This window comes from Triticum dicoccoides, chromosome 7A (genome assembly GCF_002162155.2).
Source record: "Triticum dicoccoides isolate Atlit2015 ecotype Zavitan chromosome 7A, WEW_v2.0, whole genome shotgun sequence".
NCBI lineage: Eukaryota > Viridiplantae > Streptophyta > Magnoliopsida > Poales > Poaceae > Triticum > Triticum dicoccoides.
In genome coordinates this window covers 615,451,620-615,467,299 of record NC_041392.1, presented here as the reverse complement: position 1 = coordinate 615,467,299, position 15,680 = coordinate 615,451,620, and the positions used below count along the sequence as shown (strand labels likewise).

Below are 15,680 nucleotides of genomic sequence, written 5' to 3'. Positions count from 1 at the left end.
ATAAATAGCAGAGAAGCTAAAAGGATTAGAGATGAATGTGTAGAATTATCAACTTCTCTGCGTCAGCTCAAGCTTGTCAACATGGTTGTTTAGTTAGTACTGTATGTTGCAAGTTGCAAACTGGAGCATATGGCCTGCTTACACCCACTGAGATCATCACCATTTCATTCATTCGCTCATATCATACTGAGTACATGACTTACGAGTACCTTCTTACCATGTTTATGACTTGAAATCGCAGTTAAATGGTGGTCGAAGCATGGGGCTCGCGTGCCCGACCTGCAGACCCTTGCGAGGCGGGTCCTGAGGCAGACGTGCTTCGGCGCCACCAGGTACAACATCGACTGGAGCCTGTCGGAGAAGCTGCACGCTGAGTGGGACGAGATGACGCTTTCCGAACAGGAGAGGTTCCGGCAGAAGGAGTACGTCCACTACAGCAGCGTCCTCGCCCGCGCCTCCCCGCTCCTGCACGGCTTTTCCGTGAAGCAGCACGACAGGGTCACCTTGGTGCTGCAGGACTGGATCAGACCGCAGAAACAGGCCGCTGGTCGCCACTGAGTGAGACGGCGTTCAGTTCGGCCTGGAGCGATGCTTTATCGCCTCCTCAGTTTTCTTTGCTATCTGTGTGTGCTGCTGCAATGGTGTGCAGAAGTAATCTGTCGAGTGGCAATGTCGTACTGGTACTATCGTCGTCTCTGACGAATCTCCAAGTTTTTAATTTCTTGAACTCCTGCTGGATTACCAAGTTTGTTATGTTGTGTTGAAACCCTGCTGAATTTCCAAGTTATTAGAAGTATGGTTGTGGATCAGTCTTTTCTTTCAATGTATTGTGTATTGGCTTGAGCTTTCAGTTTGGTTTTTCATGTTCACTAGGCATTACAACAAACATCTTTTTTAATGCGAAAAGGTACACCAATCATCTGAACATACAAACATGACGGTAAGGAGTTCTTGTAATCTCCTCTAAGAAGTAGTACTACTATTAATCAACAAGCCAATCCCAATTTCCAATATGGAGCACATAGCAGCTGCACCAAATCTCTTCCCTGTCGCTTAGAATTCAACTTAGAAGCAAGCATCCAACAGACAGCAGCAACAAAGGGCGGCCAAGCTGTCAAAACACAAAGGGAAAGCAAAAATGTATGTCAGCTAGCTGGTGTCGTTACACATAATACTCGTATATGCTACAAGTTCCATATATAGTACTCCCTCGGTCCTATCATAATGTAACACGTTTTTTGACTCTGATGTAGTGTCAAGAAATGTCTTACATCATTGTATGCTCGGAACAAGAGAAGAATGAAATGCAACACGTCCAACTATGCTCTGAATTCGACAGTAACTAAGTTTTGGATAACCCCGCAAAGAAAACTAAGTTTTGGATGAATTGCTCTGGAAATATGAAAAGTTTTCAGAAAATGCCGCCCTTCAGCTGGTGTCATTTTAATAAACATGTACTACTAGTATATCTAACTTATAGTTTCATAAAAAAGTACTCCCTCCGTCTCATAATGTAAGACGTTCTTTGACACTAGTGTAAATGTAAGACGTTTAACGTCTTACATTATGGGACGGAGGAGTATATATCTAGTTTATATTGTTCACAAATCACAAATATCTTTCCGCGCCAGAAGACCTAGCGTGACAGACAGCTACGAGGTTCGCTGAGGCAACCACTCCTTTTTTTTTGACAGCTGAGGCAACCACTCCTAGTGACAGACACATCAGAACGGCAGTAACGACGAGTCACGAGTGGAGGGATGCGGGGCCGACGTCACCCACCAACGAACCCAACCCACCCCGGGCCACACAAAACGCCGACCCCCCAACGTCCACCACGACCCCGACGACCCACCGGCGACGGCGAGCCCAATCTGGCTTCAGTTCAGAGATCTAACGCGATGCTAGGACCAAGCCGAGGGAATCTGAGAGAAGTAAGGAGGTGGGCTCAGTCTTGTCTTACCATCCCTCCATGAAGGACGGGCCGCTGCTCTGCTGCTGCCGCGGCGGCTGCTGCGCGTACTGAGGCGGGTACCCCTGCTGTGGGTACCCTTGCTGCGGCGGATACCCACCCTGCTGTGGCGGATAACCCCCCTGCTGCGGCGGGTATCCCTGGGGAGGGTAGCCCTGTCCCTGCCCCGGCGGTGGGTACCCGGCCGGAGGGTAGCCTGCCGGCGGGTACTCTTCTTTCCCTGGATACCCTGAGCAAAAACAACAGGATTGTATACGAGATGTGAAAGGAGGAAATTGAGGGGATGGATCTTGACTTGAGGCGAACGGGGCGGACCTTGCTGTGGAGGCACGCCGACGGGGGGCTGCTGCTGGCCGTAGTAGCTCATGGCGGCGGTTGAGTCCCCGTGCTTTGCTTCGGCCGGCGCTGCGGGGGACGACGACGAGAGAGAGGCGGGGAAGGAGACAGGGAGGGAAGGAGGGAGGCGGCGAGCTCTATGGGCGGGCGGGCGGGCGGGCGTGGACCTGTATGGTGTGCTGGACACGACAGGTAGGCGGATATTATTATTATAAGGTTTTTTAGAGTTTTTTTTATAAGGTGGAACGTGGAAGAGACGGCAAAGTGGGGGCCGTTTGAGTTGGAGGTGTTGGACGTAACGGGGCCGCACCAGCAGGGTGGTTGTACCGCACTCGCGCGCCTTGCCGCGCCGGCGGCGGCGGGATAGTTTGGGCAGAGTGAGCCCTGGTGGCTGGTGGGGTACGTGGAGCATATGAGTGCCAACAACTGACTGGGGATGAATTGTCTATTCCACTGCTAATTGTCATCTAATCTGTGAACGCAAGGAAATGCAGAAATAATGTTATTATCATGCAGTCATTTCGTATAATTTCTACACACACGTAATCCAAGGATAGAAGAAAAATCACTCCTCATGTCGGTCCAAGAGGGAGCATCAACACATTCCGACATGGAGCGGTACACGGGACGTGTGGGAGGCGATGTGGTCGGCGATTGGGGAAGAGACTTAAACCCCACCTTACTGATTACATTGACCACTCTCAGTAAGGCAGGAAAATTCCTAATAACATTATCATTGCCCAAGAGATCACACATTACTTCACCCTCACGTCTTGAAATACTCCAACTTTCATGCTTAAAATTGACCTTGCTATTGATCATATCGAGTGGAATTTTATTGTGCCAGCAGGGCCTGCCCTGAATGGGGGTAGGGAGCGGCCGCCCCGGGCCCCCAAAGTCTAGGGGGGACCCCATCAGGGGTACTATTTACCTAGTGAAATGATCGATATGGTTGACTAAAGGGGGATGAATAGGCAACTACCAATTTTTAGCTTTTCTTAACAAATTAGGGTTAGCAACAAATAGGTTGTCTAGATGTGCAACTAGGCGAGCAACCTATATGATGCTAGCAATGAGAACAATAAAAGCAAGCAAGATAAACAACACAAATAAAGCTTGCACAAAGTAAAGGTAAGAGATAACCATAAGTGGAGTTGGGGGAGACGACGATATGTTACCGAAGTTCCTTCCCTTTAAGAGGAAGTATGTCCCTGTTGGAGCGGTGTGGAGGCACAATGCTCCCCAAGAAGCCACTAGGGCTACCATATTCTCCTCATGCCCTCACACAAATACGAAATGCCGTGATTCCACTAGTGATGCCCTTGAAGGCGGCGACCGGACCTTTACAAACAAGGTTGATGCTCTCTCCAAACCCGAATTGAAGGCTCCCAACACCACCACGAAGCTTCAACACAATGGAATGTGGCTCCGAGGTGACCTCAACCGCCTAGGGTGCTCAAACACCCGAGAGTAATAAGATCCGCAAGGGATTAGTGGGGGAATCAAATTTCTCTTAGTGAAAGTGTAGATCTAGACCTTCTCAAGCAATCTCTAAAGAATCAACAAGTGTGGTTGGCTAGGGAGAAAGATCGGGCAAGAATGATCTTGTGAGCAACAATGGAGCTTGGGGGAGTAAGAGGTAAGTCATCTTGAGGAAGATGACTCCCTTAGGCTAAGTTCGGTTACACCCCCTCACAAGGGGATTGGGGGTGGATTGGAGGGGATTTTGACTTGTAGAGGGTGCAATCCCTGCCAAAGCCCTCCATTTTCCCTGTCAACCGAACAAGCCTTTATATAGTGGGGGATGAAATCCAACTATTATGCACCCACAGCCCATAAACAAGCGGTAGTACCGCTCAGGGGAGCGGTACTTCCGTTGGCACGGAAGTTCTAGTCGCTGCGTACAAATGAGCAAGCCAGGGAGGCGGCAGTTCCGCCAGAGCGGTACTCCCACTCCCACCAACGGTACTTCCGCTTGGTGATGAGCAACAACTGGAATCAACGGGTAGTAGAGGGGGGCAGTGCGGCAGTGCCGCCCGAGGCGGTACTATCGCCAGGAACTGCCGCTCTACTTTCGCCCACGGGACAAAACCAGTCCAAAATGTAGTAAAAAAGCGGTACTTCACGTGGCAGAAGCCAACAGAAGTTCCGCCAGAGCGATACTACCGCGGTGAGGAGCGGTACTTCCGCTTAGCATGAGAATGCCCAGTAAACCCGCGGTAGTAGGGTGACAGTTAGGCCCGTAGTACCGCTGGAGCGGTATTACCACGCAGAACTGCTGCCCATTTACAGAACACTCAAAACAGGCAGAAGTAAGTGTCGAACTCAACGAGGAGCTAAAGGTAGAATTTATATTCTCTTCAAGTTTTATTGACCACTAATACAACTCTACGCACACTAACGTTTGCTTTGAACAAGAATAAAACTAGAGGTACTTTGCGAGAATAATAAAAGGTTAATTATTTTTAGTAGAGAGAGCTTTTGAAAACAATGAGAATGATTTGTCCCTAGATAATTGATAACTAGATCGGTAATCATTATTGTAATTTTATATAAGGAAGAGGCAAAAGCCAACATACTTTTCCATACTAGGATCACATGCACTTATGATCGAAACTCTAGCAAGCATTTGCAACTACTAAAGATCATTAAGATAAAATCCAACCATGGCATTAAGTATAAAGTCATCTTACGTCCCATATGCAAAACCCACTTACCCGAGTTTGTGCTTCTATCGCTCATGCAACCCTGATAGTAAGCAAATTATGAACATATTGCAACATCCTACAACAGGAATCCCACACGTTTGCACGGAATGGAGGGCACCATAGGACAACACCAAAATAAAACATACAACCCAAATCAATCATGATCACCAATTAACCCATAGGGAAAACGAATCTACTCAAACATCATAGGATGCCAACACATCTTTGAATAATAGTATGTAGCATAACACACCTGTTGGGTAACGTAGCAATAATTCAAAATTTTCCTACGTGTCACCAAGATCAATCTATGGAGTCATCTAGCAACGAGGGAGAAGTGGATCTACATACCCTTGGATCGCGCGCGGAAGCGTTCAAGAGAACGGGGTTGATGGAGTCGTACTTGTCGTGATCCAAATCACCGATGATCCTAGCGCCGAACGGACGGCACACGTTCAACACACGTACGGAGCAGCGACGTCTCCTCCTTCTTGATCCAGCAAGGGGGGAGGAGAGGTTGATGGAGATCCAACAGCACGACGGCGTGATGGTGGAAGTAGCGGGATTCCAACAGGGCTTCGCCAAGCGCTGTGGGAGGAGGAAGATGTGTCATGGGAGGGAGAGGGAGGCGCCAGGGCTTAGGTTTGGTTGCCCTCCCTTCCCCCCACTATATATAGGGCCAAGGGAGAGGGGGAGGGCGCAGCCTTGCCCCTTCCTCCAAGGAAGGGTGCGGCCAAGGGGGGGAGGAGTCCATCCTCCCCAAGGCACCTCGGAGGTGCCTTCCCCCTTTAGGACTCTCCCCTCCTCTTGTCCCTTTGGCGCATGGGCCTCTAGGGGCTGGTGACCTTGGCCCATATAGGCCAAGGCGCACCCCCTACAGCCCATGTGGCCCCCCGGGGCAGGTGGCCCCACCCGGTGGACCCCCGGGACCCTTCCGGTGGTCCTGGTACAATACCGGTGACCCCGAAACTTGTCCCGATAGCCGAAATAGCACTTCCTATATATAATTCTTTACCTCCGGACCATTCCGGAACTCCTCGTGACATCCGGGATCTCATCCGGGACTCCAAACAACTTTTGGGTTACCGCATACTAATATCTCTATAACCCTAGCGTCACCGAACCTTAAGTGTGTAGACCCTACGGGTTCGGGAGACACGTAGACATGACCGAGACGACTCTCCGGCCAATAACCAACAGCGGGATCTGGATACCCATGTTGGCTCCCACATGTTCCACGATGATCTCATCGGATGAACCATGATGTCAAGGACTTAATCAATCCCGTATACAATTCCCTTTGTCTAGCAGTACGATACTTGCCCGAGATTCGATCGTCGGTATCCCGATACCTTGTTCAATCTCGTTACCGGCAAGTCTCTTTTACTCGTTCCGTAACACATCATCCCGTGATCAACTCCTTGATCACATTGTGCACATTATGATGATGTCCTACCTAGTGGGCCCAGAGATACCTCTCCGTCACACGGAGTGACAAATCCCAGTCTCGATTCGTGCCAACCCAACATACACTTTCGGAGATACCCGTAGTGTACCTTTATAGCCACCCAGTTACGTTGTGACGTTTGGCACACCCAAAGTACTCCTACGGTATCCGGGAGTTGCACAATCTCATGGTCTAAGGAAATGATGCTTGACATTAGAAAAGCTTTAGCATACGAACTACATGATCTTGTGCTAGGCTTAGGATTGGGTCTTGTCCATCACATCATTCTCCTAATGATGTGATCCCGTTATCAATGACATCCAATGTCCATGGTCAGGAAACCGTAACCATCTATTGATCAACGAGCTAGTCAACTAGAGGCTTACTAGGGACATGGTGTTGTCTATGTATCCACACATGTATCTGAGTTTCCTATCAATACAATTATAGCATGGATAATAAACGATTATCATGAACAAGGAAATATAATAATAATCAATTTATTATTGCCTCTAGGGCATATTTCCAACAGTCTCCCACTTGCACTAGAGTCAATAATCTAGTTCACATCGTCATGTGATTAACACTCACAGGTCACATCGCCATGTGACCAACATCCAAAGAGTTTACTAGTGTCACTAAACTAGTTCACATCATCATGTGATTAAGACTCAATGAGTTCTGGGTTTGATCATGTTTTGCTTGTGAGAGAGGTTTTAGTCAACGGGTCTGCAACATTCAGATCCGTATGTACTTCGCAAATTTCTATGTCATCTTGTAGATGCAACTACTACGCTACATTTGGAGCTATTCCAAACAACTGTTCTACTATACGAATCCAGTTTACTACTCAGAATAATCTGGATTGGTGTCAAAGTTTGCATCGGCATAACCCTTTACGACGAACTGTTTTACCACCTCCATAATCGAGAAAATTCCTTAGTCCACTAGTTACTAAGGATAACTTTGACCGCTGTCCTGTGATCCATTCTTGGATCACTCTTGTACCCCTTGACTGACTCATGGCAAGGCACACTTCAGGTGTGGTACACAGCATAGCATACTGTAGAGAGCCTATGATAAAAGCATAGGGGACGACCTTCGTCCTTCCTCTTTCTTCTGCCGTGGTCGAGCTTTAAGTCTTAACTTCATACCTTACAACTCAGGCAAGAACTCCTTCTTTGACTGATCCATCTTGAACACCTTCAAGATCATGTCAAGGTATGTGCTCATTTGAAAGTACCATTAAGCGTTTTGATCTATCCTTATAGATCTTGATGCTCAATGTTCAAGTAGCTTAATCCAGGCTTTCCATTGAAAAACACTTTCCAAATAACCCTATATGCTTTCCAGAAATTCTACGTCATTTCTGATCAACAATATGTCAACAACATATATTTATCAGAAATTCTATAGTGCTCCCACTCACTTCTTTGGAAATACAAGTTTCTCATAAACTTTGTATACACCCAAAATATTTGATCATCTCATCAAAGCATACATTCCAACTCCGAGATGCTTACTCCAGTCCTCAGAGGGATTGCTGGAGCTTTGCATACTTATTAGCATCTTTCAGGATTGACAAAACCTTCCGGTTGTATCACATACAACCTTTCCTCAAAAATCGTCGAGGAAACAATGGTTTTTTGGCATCCTATCTGCAAGATTTCACAAATAATGCAGTAATTGCTAATATAATTCCAACAGACTCTTAGCATCGCTACGAGTGAGAAAGTCTCATCGCAGTCAACTCCTTGAACTTGTCGAAAAACATCTTAACGACAAGTCGAGCTTTCTTAATGGTGATACTTACCATCATTGTCCGTCTTCCTTTTAAAATCCATATGTACCTAACAGCCTTACGACCATCAAGTAGTTCTTCCAAAGTCTACACTTTGTTTTCATACATGGATCCTATCTCGGATTTTATGGCCTCGAGCCATTTATCGAAATCCAGGCCCACCATCGCTTCTCCATAGCTCGTAGGTTCATTGTTGTCTAGCAACATGACTTCCAAGACAGGATTACGTACCAGTCTGAAGTAGTACACATCCTTGTCATCCCACGAGGTTTGGTAGTGACTTGATCTGAAGTTTCATGATCACTATCATAAGCTTCCACTTCAATTGGTGTAGGTGCCACAGGAACAACTCCCTGTGCCCTGCCACACGCTAGTTGAAGAGATGGTTCAATAACCTCATCAAGTCTCCACCATCCTCCCACTCAATTCTTTCGAGAGAAACTTTTCCTCGAGAAAGGACCCGATTCTAGAAACAATCCCTTATTGCTTTCAGATCTGAGACAGGAGGTATACCCAACTGTTTTGGGTGTCCTATGAAGATGCATTTATCCGCTTTGGGTTCGAGCTTATCAGCCTGAAACTTTTTCACATAAGCGTCGGAGCCCCAAACTTCTAAGAAATGACAGCTTAGATTTCTCTAAACCATAGTTCATATGGTGTCATCTCATCGGAATTACGTGGTGCCCTATTTAAAGTGAATGTGGTTGTCTCTAATGCCTAACCCATAAACTATCGTGGTAATTCAATAAGAGACATCATGGTATGCATCATATCCAATAGGGTGCAGTTATGATGTTCGGACACACCATCACACTATGGTGTTCCAGGCTGTATTAGTTGTGAAACAATTTCCACAATGTCTTAATTATGTGCCAAACTCGTAATTCAGATTTTCATCTCTATGATCATATCATAGATATTTTATCCTCTTGTCACGACGATCTTTCAACTTCACCCTGAAATTACTTGAACCTTTCAATAATTCAGACTCGTGATTCATCAAGTAAATATACTCAACATCTACTCAAATCATCTGTGAAGTAAGAATATAACGATATCCACTACATGCCTCAGCACTCATTGGATTGCACACATCAAAATGTATTACTTCCAACAAGTTGCTTTCTAGTTCCATTTTACTGAAACCGAGGCTTTCAGTCATCTTGCCCATGTGGTATGATTTGCATGTCTCAAGTGATTCAAAATCAAGTGAGTCCAAACGGTCCATTTGCATGGAGTTTCTCCATGCATATACACCAATAGACATGGTTCGCATGTCTCAAACTTTTCAAAACGAGTGAGCCCAAAGATCCATCAACATGGAGCTTCTTCATGCGTTTTACACCGATATGACTTACGTGGCAGTGCCACAAGTAGGTGGTACTATCATTACTATCTTTTGGCATGAACATGTGTATCACTACGATCGAGATTCAATAAACCATTCATTTTAGGTGTAAGACCATTGAAGGTATTATTCAAATAAACAGAGTAACCATTATTCTCCTTAAATGAATAACGGTATTGCGATAGACATAATCCAACCATGTCTATGCTCAACGCAAACACCAATCTCGATGGTAGAGGGAGCGTGCGATGCTTGATCATATCAACATTGGAAACACTTCCAACACATATCGTCAGCTCACCTTTAGCTAGTCTCCGTTTATTCCGTAGCTTTTATTTCGATTTACTAACACTTAGCAACCGAACCGGTATCTAATACCCTGGTGCTACTAGGAGTACTAGTAAAGTACACATGAACATAATGTATATCCAATATACTTCTATTGACAGCCTTCTCATCTACCAAGTATCTAGGGTAATTCTGCTCCAGTGGTTGTTCCCCTTATTACAGAAGCACTTAGTCTCGGGTTTGGGTTCAACCTTGGGTTTCTTCACTAGAGCAGCAGCTGATTTGCCGTTTCATGAAGCATCCCTTTTTTCCCTTGCACTCCTTGAAACTAGTGGTTTCACAAACCATCAACAATTGATGCTCCTTTTTTTTGATTTCTACTTTTGTGGTGTCAAACATCGCGAATATCTCAAGGATCATCATATATGTCCCGATACATTATAGTTCATCACGAAGCTCTAGCAGCTTGGTGGTAATGACTTCGGAGAACCATCACTATTTCATCTGGAAGATCAACTTCCACTCGATTCAAGCGATTGTTGTACTCGGACAATCTGAGCACAAGTTCAACAATTGAGCTTTTCTCCCTTAGTTTGCAGGCTAAGAAAATCGTCGGAGGTCTTATACCTCTTGACGTGGGCACGAGCCTGAAATCCCAATTTCAGCCCTCGAAACATCTCATATGTTTCGCGACGTTTCAAAACGTCTACGGTGCCTTAATTCTAAACCGTTTAGCTGAACTATCACATAGTTATCAAAATGTGTATGTCAGATGTTCGCAACATCCACAGACGACGTTCGAGGTTCAGCACACTGAGCGGTGCATTAAGGACATAAGCCTTCTATGAAGCAATGAGGACAATCCTCAGTTTACGGACCTAGTCCGCATAATTGCTACTACCAACTTTCAACTAAATTTTCTCTAGGAACATAACTAAACAGTAGAACTGAATCGCGAGCTACGACATAATTTGCGAAGACCTTTTGACTATGTTCAGGATAAACAAGTTCATCTTATGAACTCCCAATCAGATAGACATCCCTCTAGTCATCTAAGTGATTACATGATCCGAGTCAACTAGGCCGTGTCCGATCATCACGTGAGACGGACTAGTCAACATCGGTGAACATCTTCATGCTGATCGTATCTTCTATACGACTCATGCTCGACCTTTCGGTCTCTTGTGTTCCGAGGCTATGTCTGTACATGCTAGGCTCGTCAAGTCAACCTAAGTGTTTCGCGTGTGTAAATCTGTCTTACACCCGTTGTATGTGAACGTAAGAATCTATCACACCCGATCATCACGTGGTGCTTCGAAACGACGAACTTTCGCAACGGTGCACAGTTAGGGGGAACACCTTCTTGAAATTTTAGTGAGGGATCATCTTATTTACTACCGTTGTTCTAAGCAAATAAGATGTATAAACATGATAAACATCACATGCAATCAAATAGTGACATGATATGGTCAATATCATATTGCTCCTTTTGATCTCCATCTTCGGGGCTCCATGATCATCATCGTCACCGGCATGACACCATGATCTCCATCATCATGATCTCCATTATCGTGTCTTCATGAAGTTGTCTCGCCAACTATTACTTCTACTACTATGGCTAACGGTTAGCAATAAAGTAAAGTAATTACATGACGTTTATGTTGACACGCAGGTCATAAAAAAATTAAAGACAACTCCTATGGCTCCTGCCGGTTGTCATACTCATCGACATGCAAGTCGTGATTCCTATTACAAGAACATGATCATCTCATACATCACATATATCATTCATCACATCCTTTGGCCATATCACATCACATAGCATACCCTGCAAAAACAAGTTAGACGTCCTTTAATTGTTGTTTGCATGTTTTACGTGGCTGCTATGGGTTTCTAGCAAGAACGTTTCTTACCTACGCAAAAACCACAACGTGATATGCCAATTGCTATTTACCCTTCATAAGGACCCTTTTCATCGAATCCGATCCGACTAAAGTGGGAGAGACAGACACCCGCTAGCCACCTTATGCAACTAGTGCATGTCAGTCGGTGGAACCAGTCCCACGTAAGAGTACGTGTAAGGTCGGTCCAGGCCGCTTCATCCCACAATGCCACCGAATCAAGATTGGACTAGTAACGGTAAGCATATTGAACAATATCAACGCCCACAACTACTTTGTGTTCCACTCGTGCATAGAAACTACGCATAGACCTAGCTCATGATGCCACTGTTGGGTAACGTAGCAATAATTCAAAATTTTCCTACGTGTCACCAAGATCAATCTATGGAGTCATCTAGCAACGAGTGAGGAGTGGATCTACATACCCTTGTAGATCGCGCGCGGAAGCGTTCAAGAGAACGGGGTTGATGGAGTCGTACTCGTCGTGATCCAAATCACCGATGATCCTAGCGCCGAACGGATGGCACCTCCGCGTTCAACACACGTACGGAGCAGCGATGTCTCCTCCTTCTTGATCCAGCAAGGGGGGAGGAGAGGTTGATGGAGATCCAACAGCACGACGGCGTGATGGTGGAAGTAGCGGGATTCCAACAGGGCTTCGCCAAGCGCTGTGGGAGGAGGGAGATGTGTCATGGGAGGGAGAGGGAGGCGCCAGGGCTTAGGTTTGGTTGCCCTCCCTTCCCCCCACTATATATAGGGCCAAGGGAGAGGGGGAGGGCGCAGCCTTGCCCCTTCCTCCAAGGAAGGGTGCGGCCAAGGGGGGGAGGAGTCCATCCTCCCCAAGGCACCTCGGAGGTGCCTTCCCCCTTTAGGACTCTCCCCTCCTCTTGTCCCTTTGGCGCATGGGCCTCTAGGGGCTGGTGCCCTTGGCCTATATAGGCCAAGGCGCACCCCCTACAGCCCATGTGGCCCCCCGGGGCAGGTGGCCCCACCCGGTGGACCCCCGGGACCCTTCCGGTGGTCCCGGTACAATACCGGTGACCCTGAAACTTGTCTTGATAGCCGAAAAGCACTTCCTATATATAGTTCTTTACCTCCGGACCATTCCGGAACTCCTCATGACGTCCGGGATCTCATCCGGGACTCCGAACAACTTTCGGGTTACCGCATACTAATATCTCTATAACCCTAGCATCACCGAACCTTACGTGTGTAGACCCTACGGGTTCGGGAGACACGTAGACATGACCGAGACGACTCTCCGGCCAATAACCAACAGCGGGATCTGGATACCCATGTTGGCTCCCACATGTTCCACGATGATCTCATCGGATGAACCATGATGTCAAGGACTTAATCAATCCCGTATACAATTCCCTTTGTCTAGCAGTACGATACTTGCCCGAGATTCGATTGTCGGTATCCCGATACCTTGTTCAATCTCGTTACCGGAAAGTCTCTTTTACTCGTTCCGTAACACATCATCCCGTGATCAACTCCTTGATCACATTGTGCACATTATGATGATGTCCTACCGAGTGGGCCCAGAGATACCTCTCCATCACACGGAGTGATAAATCCCAGTCTCGATTCGTGCCAACCCAACAGACACCTTCGGAGATACCCGTAGTGCACCTTTATAGCCACCCAGTTACGTTGTGACGTTTGGCACACCCAAAGTACTCCTACGGTATCCGGGAGTTGCACAATCTCATGGTCTAAGGATCTTGACATTAGAAAAGCTTTAGCATACGAACTACATGATCTTGTGCTAGGCTTAGGATTGGGTCTTGTCCATCACATCATTCTCCTAATGATGTGATCCCGTTATCAATGACATCCAATGTCCATGGTCAGGAAACCGTAACCATCTATTGATCAACGAGCTAGTCAACTAGAGGCTTACTAGGGACATGGTGTTGTCTATGTATCCACACATGTATCTGAGTTTCCTATCAATACAATTATAGCATGGATAATAAACGATTATCATGAACAAGGAAATATAATAATAATCAATTTAACACGATTTTTTCTGGATATAACCTTCCTTACGGCTGAAGGATAGCTCCAATTGACTTCGAGGGAGCCACTCACCAGGCACGCCCCAAGGAGGGGGAGGGCGCCCTGTGAGCTTGTGAAGCCGTTGGCCCCCCTTGACATTAATTCTTGCAAAAAATCGTATATTCAATTAAAAATCTCCGTAAAATTTTATCGTGTTTGGACTTCATTTGATACGGATATTTTGCGAAACACAAAAAATGCATTCAAAAAACTGGAGCTGATACTGGGCAGTAGATTAATATGTTAATCCCCAAAATAATATAATTTGTTGCAAAAAATATGTAAAAGTTGTAATATAATGACATTAAACAATAAAAATTATGGATACGTCAAAAGTGTACCTAAAGCGACAACACGTGGTGGGATCTCACACAAGAAGCTTGGGATATGAGGTTATTAGCCAAAAGGCACAAATTTCGATGGGGATGCTGGCAGTGTTGAAGATGATGAGTTGCATGGTGGGCGAAAATCTGGAATACATTTCAAAATGGATGTATTTTTAAAACACTTGAATATTTTTTAGTTACGTGAATGTTTTTCAAAATGTGCAAACAGTTTTAATACTCTTTTTTAATTGTGTTAAAATATTTTCAAAATATGCGGTCATTTTTTTAATTGTCAGTTTTTGTTTTAAATTGCAAGTATTTGTGGGAACACATTTTAAGTTGTACATTTTTTTTCAAAATGCATTAACACTTTATGAAACACTTTAACACATTTTAAATCACAGAAAAAACTAAAATGCGATAATATTTTTAAAATATGCAAACACTTTTTAAGTTTACTTCACATTTTTACAAAATTTTGTGAATGATTTATCAATTAATATATAATTGTAAAATATTTTTTTTAATATCCGACGAACATTTCTATTTTTAAAGATATTCTGTTAAAATAAAATGTAACAAAATATAATAAGGGAAAAAAGAAACGAAAACCCTCGGTTAACCACACGTAGACACGGGCGGCAAGCGCTCTGCCTGCTTGCTTGCGCCACACTTAATGGCCAGCCCTGTTACCAGTTTTTTTATCTTTTCTTTTTGAATAAGTGTACTTTTTAGAAAATGTTTGCAAAGCTGAAGATAGTTTGGATTGTTTTTGAAATATTTGTGTTTTCAAATATTTGTCGGAATATACAAATTATTCCTGTTTTCATAATTTGGTCACAAATTTAAAACAGATGTTTGGGAACTCAAAAAATGGCCCTCCATTTTTTTAATAAATTCAGTAAATGTTTCGGTTTTAAAAAAATTCAGAATTTTTGAAAAACATGCGAGTTTTGAAAAATCTTGGGTATTTCACGCTTTTGAAAAGATTACCAGAATTTGAAAGTTGTTTGCATTTTAAAAAGTTTATATATATATATATATATATATATATATATATATTTGAAAAAAATCTTCAAGAGTAATATGAATATGTCTAAAAACCGGTTGGTAGAATGAGAAACAACGAGGCTATGGTCTTCCTCGACTGTTTGATGCAGCAAGGGCCGAACAGGAGCCGCGAAGTTACGCGTTTAGTTTAACCAACAACCTTTGCACAAGCTCCTAGGTGAAATAGAGAGCAATCACATTTATTTTTTTACCATCTATTGAATAGCTTACATACAATCCATTGAAGTAGTTGTATGATAGCTTATTGGTTGATGACATGGACATTCTACCAACAAGACTAACATACAACTTGTTAGAGATGGCCCTAGTCGGATTGTCAGAGAAAGTGGCGCGCTTTCGACATTGCACTTTTTCGACATTGCGCTGTAGTAGGAGTATTGTTGATTCATGGGACAGAGCGGTCGTCTTCATTGACCAT

At 44.7% G+C, this 15,680-nt stretch overlaps 1 protein-coding gene across 1 annotated transcript; it reads right to left on the bottom strand.

Annotated features, from left to right (window-relative positions):
• Positions 1 to 870: 870 nt before the first annotated feature.
• Positions 871 to 2,476, bottom strand: LOC119332539 (cysteine-rich and transmembrane domain-containing protein WIH2-like). Its single transcript, XM_037605719.1, has 3 exons — positions 2,288 to 2,476; positions 1,964 to 2,201; positions 871 to 1,111 (listed from the first exon to the last, which is right to left on the bottom strand). Exons 1-3 carry the CDS (start codon positions 2,337 to 2,339, stop codon positions 1,066 to 1,068), a joined length of 336 nt encoding a protein of 111 aa, XP_037461616.1. The 5' UTR covers positions 2,340 to 2,476; the 3' UTR covers positions 871 to 1,065.
• Between the last annotated feature and the right edge of the window lie 13,204 nt (positions 2,477 to 15,680).